This window comes from Leucoraja erinacea, chromosome 21 (assembly GCF_028641065.1).
Source record: "Leucoraja erinacea ecotype New England chromosome 21, Leri_hhj_1, whole genome shotgun sequence".
NCBI classification, from domain to species: Eukaryota; Metazoa; Chordata; class Chondrichthyes; order Rajiformes; family Rajidae; genus Leucoraja; species Leucoraja erinaceus.
The window spans coordinates 33,483,456-33,493,956 of record NC_073397.1 but is presented as its reverse complement, the minus strand read 5'-3'; the positions used below and the strand labels follow the sequence as shown (position 1 = coordinate 33,493,956).

Here is a 10,501-nt window from a genome sequence, read left to right as displayed (position 1 = left end):
ATCGTGTATGCGGTGACTGTTGGTCAGAGCGGACCTGATGTGCCTGTTTCCGAGTGTTATCTACAAACTCTAAAGGATCGGTGTGGAGGTAGATTGTGGTGGAGTGGTTCATGGACCTGAGAGTTGATGGGAAGAAGCTGTTCTTAAATCAGGAGATAATGGTTCAGGGTCTCCTGCCCTTTGACTTGACTTGGTCATGCACTCAAAGACTGCGGGAGTTGGTGAGAGAAGGAATGGGGGGAAAACTAAGAACATATCGGGGTGCGGAAGAAAATATCATTTAAATAGAAACATTGAAACAAGTCACTGGATGGATTTAAGAGAGAGTTAGATAGAGCTTTAGGGGCTAGTGGAGTCGAGGGATATGGGGAGAAGGCAGGCACGGGTTAGCCTACTCCTAGAAAACATAGAAATTTGCTATGTTTCGGCCCTTCGAGCCTGCACCGCCATTGAAATATGATCATGGCTGATCATAAGACTCAGTATCCCGTACCTGCCTTCTCTCCATACCCCCTGATCCCCTTAGCCACAAGGGCCATCTAACTCCCTCTTAAGGATAGCAATGATGATAGGGGATAGGGGATAGGGGACGATCAGCCATGCTCACAATGAATGGCGGTGCTGGCTCGAAGGGCCGAATGGCCTCCCCCTGCAACTATTTTCTATGTTTGTATGTGTATGTGGTAATAATATCTAAACGTCAGATTGCAGAGGGGAGAAGAAAACATTGTCCAGTGTCAGTGTGTGTGATAGACCGAGAGAGGGCAGAATGGGAGCAGTTGGAAGGGGAGGGGGGGGGGGGGAGATATCGGGCATGGAAGCGTGGAGGTTGAGCAATCGTTCTTGCAGAGGCTGTGAGACTGACCGCGGAAAGCCCTCTCTCGCTCTCTCACTCACTCTCACTCTCCGTGTGACCATCAGCCGCCAGCACTGAGCTCAGAGCAGCGTTGAAGTTGAAGGAAGCTCGTATGATCCACAAATCATGGACAGCCTTCAGAGCAGCGTGAAGAAGAAAGCCACCGAGATTCATTACAAAGCCGAGGTGTTGATCACCGGCGAACAATTAAGGTAGGGGGTGGGCAACACTGGGGGGTGGGAGAATGCACCCAATTCCTTTTGATCCAGGAGTCTGAAGTAAGGGAACTCGACCCGAAACACCACCCATTCCTTCTCTCCATAGATGCTGTGTTTAAGAAGGGACTGCAGATGCTGGAAAATCGAAGGTAGACAAAAGTGCTGGAGAAACTCAGCGGGTGCGTTAGCACCTGCTGAGTTTCTCCAGCACTTTTGTCTACCTCCATAGATGCTGCCTGTCTCGCTGAGTTACTCCAGCATTTTTGCGCCTGTCTTCAGTGTAAACCGGCATCTGTGCAGTTCCTTCCGACACAATTAAGGTAAGGGGGAACAGTTGAAGCCAGCTGGGACGTCTATTGTCGTGCTGTGAGATGCCAGGACATCCCACAACGAGTGCATTAAAAAAAAAACTAGTGGGAAAGAGCCTCTTCCCTCATCAGGGTTGTGTTTGCGACTATTTACAAATCGGGCACTCTGGTGCAAAGATCTTATAGCTGAGCTCTGCTATAGGATCTTTGCTCTGGTGGAATGATGCACCTCCCATAATTAAGTTTGTACATTGAGGGCGATTTCAGTACAGGAAGGAACTGCAGTGCAGGAACGCCGCAGATAGAGACACAAAGTGCTGGAGTAACTAACTCAGCGGGACAGGCAGCATCTCTGGAGAGAAGGAATGGGTGACGTTTCGGATCGACTGGTCGAGACACTTCTTCTGAAATCGTCTTTGGTGTTTAATGCAAAAAAGTAAAGAGTGCGTTGTGTAAAGCTGGATAACAAGTTAAACTGCGTATTACTGGAATCTGGAAACATAGAAAATAGGTGCAGGAGTAGAGGCCATTCGGCCCTTCGAGCCTGCACCACCATTCAATATGATCATGGCTGATCATCCAACTCGGTATCCTGTCCCTGCCTTCTCTCCATACCCCCGATCCCTTTAGCCACAAGGGCCACATCTAACTCCCTCTTAAATATAGCCAATGAACCGGCCTCAACTACTTTCTGTGGCAGAGAATTCCACAGATTCACCACTCTCTGTGTGGGGAAAAAAAAAAATTCTCATCTCGGTCCTAAAAGATTTCCCCCCTATCCTTAAACTGTGACCCCTTGTTCAGGACTTCCCCAACATCGGGAACAGTCTTCCTGCATCTAGCCTGTCCAACCCCTTAAGAATTTTGTAAGTTTCTATAAGATCCCCCCCCCTCAATCTTCTAAATTCTAGCGAGTACAAGCCGAGTCTATTCAGTCACCCCATAGCGATCTCAGCCAGTGGGGGAGTCAGTCAGCATCTGTGGGGAGAGAAGGCAGCCAATGTCAGACTTGGGTCGGCGACGCTCCACGTTCACAAGCTACAGGAGCAGAATTAGGCCATTCGGCCCATCGAGTCTACTCCACCATTCAATCATGGCTGATCTCTGCCTCCTAATCCCATTTTCCTGCCTTCTCCCCAAACCCTTGATACCCGTTCTAATCAGGAATTTGTCTATCTCTGCCTTAAAAATATCCACTGACTTGGCCTCCACAGCCCTCTGTAGCAATGAGTTCCACAGATTAACTACCCTCTGACTAAAGAAGTTCCTCCTCACCTCCTTTCTAAAAGAGCGCCTTTTAATTCTGAGGCTGTGACCTCTGGTCCTAGACTCTCCCACCAGTGGAAACATCCTCTCTACATCCACTCTATCTATGCCTTTCATTATGTAAGTTTCAATGAGTTCCCCCCTCAACCTTCTAAACTCCAGCATGTAGAGGCCCAGTGCTGTCGAACGTTATCATATGCTAACCCACTCAATCTTGGAATCATTCTTGTAAACCTCCTCTGGACCCTCTCCAGATCCTACACATCCTTCCTCAGATACAGGGCCCAAATTTGTTCACAGTACTCCAAATGTGGCCTGACCAGTGCCTTATAGAGCCTCAGCATTACATCCCTAACAACTAATAACCATATAACCATATAACAATTACAGCACGGAAACAGGCCATCTCGACCCTTCTAGTCCGTGCCGAATACATATTCTCCTCTAGTCCCATATACCTGCGCTCAGAGGGTGATCATAGGGTGATACAGCGTGGAAACAGGCCCTTCGGTCCAACTTGCCCACACCAGCCAACATGTCCCATCTACTCTAGTCCCACCTGTCTACGTTTGGCCCATGTCCCTCTAAACCTGTCCTATCCATGCACCTATTTAAATGTTTCTTAAAAGTTGCGATAGTCCCTGCCTCAACTACCTCCACAGCAGCTTGTTCCATGCACCCACCGCCCTTTTTGTGAAAACATTTCCCCTCAGGTTCCTATTAAATCTTCCCCCCCCCCCTCACCTTAAAGATATGTCCTCTGGTTCCCGATTCCCCTACTCTGGGCACAAGACTCTGAGAGAGTGTAGGAACTCGTATGATCATGATAAGATCATAAGTGACAGGAGTAGAATTATATCATTCAGTCCATCATGTCTCCAACCCATTTTACTGCATGCAGTACATGTTTACTGATCTCACTATAAGATCATGTGATGGGAGCAGGATTAGGCTATTCGGCCCATCATGGCTGATCTGTCTCTCCCACCCTAACCCCATTCTCCTGCCTTCTCCCCATAACCTCCAACACCCGTTCTAGTCAAATCTATGGTTTTCAAGGCAGAACTGGGTGCAGATTGATGTGTTGGGCAAAGACAACATGGAAACAGTTGATGAAATAGGTTGAAACCATTCAGACGAGAAGAACATGATAGTTGACCATTACCCAGGCACAAGGTGCAAGTGTGTAGGCAGAAGATGGGATATCATAAAACTAGTGTGGATGGCCAAAGGGCCTGTTTCCCTGCTGTATCTTTAAACTAAATTTTATACATTATGTTTGGAAAAAGACGCCTTGTTTATAATAATGACTGCATTCAGCTACCAAAAGGTGGTAGCCAGGAGGAGAAGTGGGAGTCCAATACTGATGTCCAGATCTGCAGGAAGTTTACTTTTCATTGTTGACACAGCAGGTTGAAACAAAAAGCCTCCCCGTGTCATTGTACTGAACAAACAGGTCCACACACTGACAGAGATTTGATTAATGCATGGGGTTTAGGAAGACGTGAAATTTATTGATTGATTGAATGTAAGATACAGCCTGGAAACAGGCCATTCGGCCCATTGAGTCCAGGCCGAACCTCATCCACCTGCTCACGCTAGTTCTGTGCTATCTCCCTTTCTCCAATCCCTACACACTGAGGCCAATTAACCATTTTGTGGATAGGTAGAAACAAAGAACTGCAGATGCTGGTTTAAACCAAAGACGGACACAAAGTGCTGGAGTAACAACGGGTCAGGCAGCACCTGTGGAGAAAACGGATGGGTGGCGTTTCGGGTCGTGACCCTTCTTCAGACTGACGCGAGATATCACCCATCCTTTTTCTCCAGAGATGCTGTCTGACCCGTTGAGTTACTCCAGCATTTGTGTCAGTCTTTGGGATGCCATACATAAATGCAACCAAGTCAAACTTAAGGACAATTGGTAGACAAAAGTGAAGGTACAGAGTGCAGAATATAGTTCTCAGCATTGTAGCGCATCAGTTCCAGAGATGACATAGAAACATAGAAAATAGGTGCAGGAGTAGGCCATTCGGCCCTTCGAGCCTGCACCGCCATTCAATCATCCAACTCGGTATCCTGTACCTGCCTTCTCTCCATACCCCCTGATCCCTTTAGCCACAAGGGCCACATCTAACTCCCTCTTAAATATAGCCAATGAACTGGCCTCAACTACCTTCTATGGCAGAGAATTCCAGAGATTCACCACTCTCTGTGTGAAAAATGTTTTTCTCATCTCGGTCCTGAAAGACTTCCCCCTTATCCTTAAGCTGTGACCCTTTGTTCTGGACTTCCCCAACATCGGGAACAATCTTCCTGCATCTAGCCTGTCCAACCCCTTAAGAATTTTGTACGTTTCTATAAGATCCCCCCCTCAATCTTCTAAATTCTAGCGATCCTAGCGACATCATCTTGTGTACGGCGTGCACAGCCTAAAGTTGTAGGACAACTTGTACTATTTGATCTTATTTGATTGTGCACGCCAGGTTGATTGTATTCGTCAAAGCAGGGCGGACCACACGAAGGTTGCAATGTCCCACCCCACGTTCTATAGACAAAGTCCAATGTCTGTAATAGGACAGAGGTGAATCGGACAGTAACCCCAGCTTATGGAAGGACCATTCAGAAGCCTGATCTCGGAGAGGATGAAGCTGTCCCTGAGTCTGGTGGTGCGCGCGTTCAAGCTTCTGTCCCTTTTGCCGGTCGGGAGCGGGGAGAGGAAGGAATGGCCAGGGGTGGGACAAGTCTTTGGTTACTTTATCTGCTGTTCTGTGACAGCGTGATCTGTAAATGGAGTCAATGGAGGGAAATCTGGACAGACTAATACGCAAGAGTTATAACTGATGTAGGTATGGCAACAGAGAGAGGAATTTTCCTTGACATTTAAAAGCAGGGAACCGCGTTGCCCTGTTAGTTTATTTAAAGCTCCGTGCATGGAAAGCTAAATATGTAGACATAGACCATCTGTAAAATGATGCAAGTTTCAGCGTTATACACAACATTTGTTTTGTTCAGTCTAGTTTAGAGATACAGCTTGGAAACAGGCCCTTCGACCCACTGAGTCCGTACTGGCCATCCCGCCGAATAGGGTCGCCAACTTTCCCACTCCCAAATAAGGGACAAAAGGTCAAAATAAAGGACGAATTCCCAACCGAATTCCCAACGGAATTCCGAACTCATTATTCACCCAGCCACGGCCGACTCGGGTGAATGATGAGCTGGCCTGGGTGCTGGACTGCACACAAAGCCCAGCTAGTGGGCCAGCTGAGGAGTTTGGCCCGGGCCGCGCGATGTTGCGCGCAAAGTCCGTCACCCCGTCCAACTCGTGAACCGACGATCGACCATCGGTGGTGGTGTCGGCGGTAAGCGAAGGTCCGAAGGTCGGACAGTTGGCCGGGCTGCCGACCAACGGGGCCACGGGCGAGGCGCTGCTGCTGCACTCCATGGGCTGCACTACGTCGGGACGGGTGAGGCGGGGCCGGACGCGGCGTTCCCACCCGACAGTCCCCCTCGACCCGAGTAGTAGCGGTCAAATACGGGGCAAGGGCGGTCCCGTACGGGACAAACCAATTTACCCCAATAACTCGGCAACCCCACCCTCCGAAACCCCAGCCTTGCACAATTTTTCACACAGAGAGTGGTGAATCTCTGGAATTCTCTGCCACAGAAGGTAGTTGAGGCCAGTTCATTGGCTATATTTAAGAGGGAGTTAGATGTGGCCCTTGTGGCTATAGGGATCAGGGGGTATGGAGACAAGGCAGGTACAGGATACTGACTTGGATGATCAGCCATGATCATATTGAATGACGGTGCAGGCTCGAAGGGCCGAATGGCCTCTACTCCTGCACCTATTTTCTATGTTTTCTATGTTTCTACCCTACACACACTAGGGCCAATTTTTACAATTATACCAATCCAATTAACCTACAAACCTGCACGTGTTTGGAGTGTGGGAGGATATCAGAGATCCCGTAGAAAACCCACGCAGATCACGGGGAGAACGTACAAACTCCGTACAGACAGCACCCGTAGTCAGGATCGAACCCGGGTCTCTGCCGCTGTAAGGCAGCAACTCTACCTCTGCGCCACCGTGCCTCCCTTGTTCATCTACTTGAATTCTATATTCCTACTTTTACCCTTACACGTTCTAATATTTATTGGGATTCCCTTTAATGCCAATATAATTTGGCTTTAATAGCTACTCGTGTCGAATGCGTTCAGTGGTTTAATCAGCCTTGGCGGGTGGAAGCATTCCTCGTTGCAACCCCTTCATGCTTCCAGTACTAATCCTTGATTCATTGTTACTGATGCAGCGCTGTGGAAATAATCTTTCACTAATTGCCCCTTTTCCGATTTCACCATTTCGATCATTTTATTAGATTTTCATTGACCTAGTCCTGGATAAATAGTTATTTGTCCCAACTGTACATTGCTAGTGTTAACCTTCACGGGTTTGTGCGTTCAGATGAGTGCCACACATAGTTCTGCATGAATTATTTTTAACTCCTTATTTACGTACTGCCCTTAAAATAAACAGTGTAAAATATGGGCCTCTTTCCATGGAAGTCGATCTATTTTTAAGGATCGGTATATTTGTACCACTTGACCTCTCACATGTTTGACTTTAGAGATACAGAGTGGAAACAGGCCCTTCGGCCCACCAAGCCCCTGCCGACCAGCGATCACCCCGTACACTAGGAGTCCAGAACCAGGGGCCACAGTTTAAGAATAAGGGACAAGCCATTTAGAACGGGGATGAGGAAAAACTTATTCACACAGTGAGTTGTGAGTCTGTGGAATTCTCTGCCTCAGAAGGCGGTGGAGGCTGGTTCTCTGGATGCTTTCAATAGAGAGTTCGATAGAGCTCTCAAAGATAGCGGAGTCAGGGGATATGGGGATAAGGCAGGAACGGGGTACTGATTGTGGATGATCAGCTATAATCACATTGAATGGCGGTGCTGGCTTAAAGGGCCGAATGGCCTCCTCCTGTGCCTATTTTCTACTGTCTATTGTCTAACTGTGGATGCTGGTAAAATCGAAGGTAGACACAAAATGCTGGAGTAACTCAGCGGGTGAGGCAGCATCTACGGAGAGAAGGAATTGGCAAAATGTCGCCAATTCCTTCTCTCCATAGATGCTGCCTCACCGGCTGAGTTACTCCAGCATTTTGTGTCTACCTTCGTGCTTGCCTTTGATATTCTTTATACAATCAGCTGTTTGCCATTTTAATTATGTCTTCATTTTTCTCCAACTTTCCTATGTGATTTTCTCATTTTTCATATATCTGTTTTCAACTATTTAAAAAAAAAAAATTGTTTTTGCTGTGGCCCACCTTCATACACATTGTAGATGTTATAGATGCAGTGCAGAAACAGGCTCTTCGGCCCGTCGACTACGCTCCTACCAATGATCACCCCATACTTTAGACTTTAGAGATATAGCATGGAAACAGGTCCTTTGTTCCACCAAGCGGTGCTGGCTCGTAGGGCCAAATGGCCTAATCCTGCACCTATTGTCTATTGTCTATTGCCCATTCTGACAGGCAATCACCCCGTACACTAGCACTATCCTACACTAAAGGCTGGAGTAACTCAGTGGAACGGGCAGCAGCTCCGGAGAACATGGATGGACAATGTTTTGTGCTTGGGACCCATTTTCAGTCTGAAGAAGGGTCCTGACCCGAAACGCTGCCAATCCACATTCTCAGAGATGCTCCCTGACCTGCTGAGTTACTCCAGCACTGTGTGTTCTGTGCAAGATCCTTGTGTTCTATTAAAATATTTATCCTAAAATGACCCTGTTTATACAAATCTTTCCAGGAAAGCTACTCGAGAAAACTTTGCACGGTTTTCTGTGTATCGCATCATAGTATTGACAATAAACACAAAAATATTGAAAGCATACAGAGAAGGTAGACACAACATGCTGGAGTAACTCAGCGGGACAGGCAGCATCTCTCGAGAGAAGGAATGGGTGACGTTTCGGGCCGAGATCCTTCTTCAGACTGATATCATGGGAGTGGGCGGGACAGAGATAGAATGTTGTCGGAGTCAGTAAGACTGGTGGGAGAACTGGGAAGGGGGAGGGGGTGGAGAGAGAGGGAAAGCAAGGGCTACTTGAAGTTAGGGAAGTCAATGTTCATACCGCTGGGGTGTTAAACTATCCAAGCGAAATATGAGGTGCTGTTCCTCCAATTTGTGCTGGGCCTCACTCTGACAGTGGAGGAGGCCCAGGACAGAAAGGTCAGATTGGGAATGGGACGGGGAGTTAAAGTGCTGAGCAACCGGGAGATCAGGTAGGTAATGACGGACTGAGCGGAGGTGTTCAGCGAAACGATCGCCGAGCCTGCGCTTGGTCTCGCCGATGTAGAGAAGTTGACACCTGGAACAGCAGATACAGCAGCTGAGGTTGGAGGAGGTGCAGGTGAACCTCTGCCTCACCTGGAAAGACTGTCGGAATCCTGGGATGGAGTCGAGGGGGGAGGTGAAGGGGCAGGTGTTGCATCTCCTGCGGTTGCAGGGGGAAAGTATCTGGGGTTTGGGTGGGAAGGGCCAAGTTGACCAGGGAGTTACAGAGGGAACGGTCTCTGCAGAAAGCAGAAAGGGGTGGAGATGGGAGGTTGTGGCTAGTAGTGGGATCCCATTTAACTGTGGGCTTGGACAATGGATCTTCAACAATATTAGATGCGTAGAAAATATTAATTTACTGGTAATTCATAATGTGGCTTTGTTGTATTATTCAGGCTTCGCCTACATGACGGAAAGTTGATCAAAGACCGCCGCTACAATCTACGAACATACCCGAACTGTTTTGTTGCAAAAGAGGTGATGGACTGGTTGATAGACCATAAAGAAGCACCGGACAGAGGAACAGCCATTAAACTAATGCAGAAGTTAATGGATCATAACATCATTCATCATGGTATGTTACCGTCCAAGTCCATTTGCTCTGCCACACCAAATGGGCCTAATACGATAACGAGGAAAGATTAGTCATCGTCAGTCACATTTATTTATATAGAACATTTAAAAAAACAACTCTCGTTGGCCAAAGTGCTTCACATTTGTTATAAGAATAGTATAAACAAACAAACTACATACATATATACATATAGCCCTCGCTCAGTGGACGTCAGGAAAGGCTTGGGAGTATAGGTAATATTTTAATCTTGACTTAAAGGTGTCGGTGGAGGGGGCAGTTCTGATGGGAAGATTAGTTCCCTTATTGGCGGTGTTCTTAAGACCAACAAGCCGAATGAAAGATGAGTGATTTGGGCTGAATGTCATTGTGTTTTCTTCTTCTTTCATGTCCATCTTCCATGTTACAAATGTTGACATCGCTGTCATCGTTCGTCCTGAACAGGACGCAATCTTCCGGCGGCAATCAGTGGGAGCCATCACTTGTTGCAATAGATGATGGTGGTAGCAGAATTAGCTCAGGATACTTACAGTTTCCAGCCCTGCCACGTGGACAATTCTGCTATGGGGCCTTGTATGTCGAATATTCGCTCCTGCTTTGCATGACACTGAGTCTTTGGTATAAAATGAAAGATATTAAGAACTTCTTTATTAATCCATTAGGGGTTCAGGAAGGCTTCTTTTACACAGAGGGCTGCGGGAGGCTGGAGTTGGTCTACTTGTGGTGGTGGTGGTGAAGGCAGATACGATTGTGGCATTTACGATACTTTTGGATAGGCAGATGGTTATACAGGGAATGGTTCCTCAGCACTTTAAAACCCCTGTCCCACGGTACGAGTTCATTCCAAGAGTTCTCCCGAGTTTGCCCTGATTGGAACTCGGAGATTTACGGTAATGGCCACTCGTCGGTACTCTGGGCTCTCGTGGACATTTTTC

General features: G+C 47.5%; 1 protein-coding gene across 3 annotated transcripts in view; it reads left to right on the top strand.

Moving 5' to 3' along the window:
• The first annotated feature begins 829 nt into the window (after positions 1–829).
• Positions 830–10,501, top strand: part of LOC129707502 (DEP domain-containing mTOR-interacting protein-like) — a 42,870-nt gene continuing 33,198 nt past the window's right edge. Inside the window, exons 1-2 of one of the 3 annotated variants that reach the window (XM_055652594.1) lie at positions 830–1,068; positions 9,391–9,569. In XM_055652594.1, the coding sequence (XP_055508569.1) occupies positions 983–1,068; positions 9,391–9,569 (265 nt within the window). In that variant the 5' untranslated portion in view covers positions 830–982. The remainder of the gene's footprint in view (positions 1,069–9,390; positions 9,570–10,501) is intronic. The other 2 variants (XM_055652593.1, XM_055652592.1) reach the window with 2 other exon arrangements.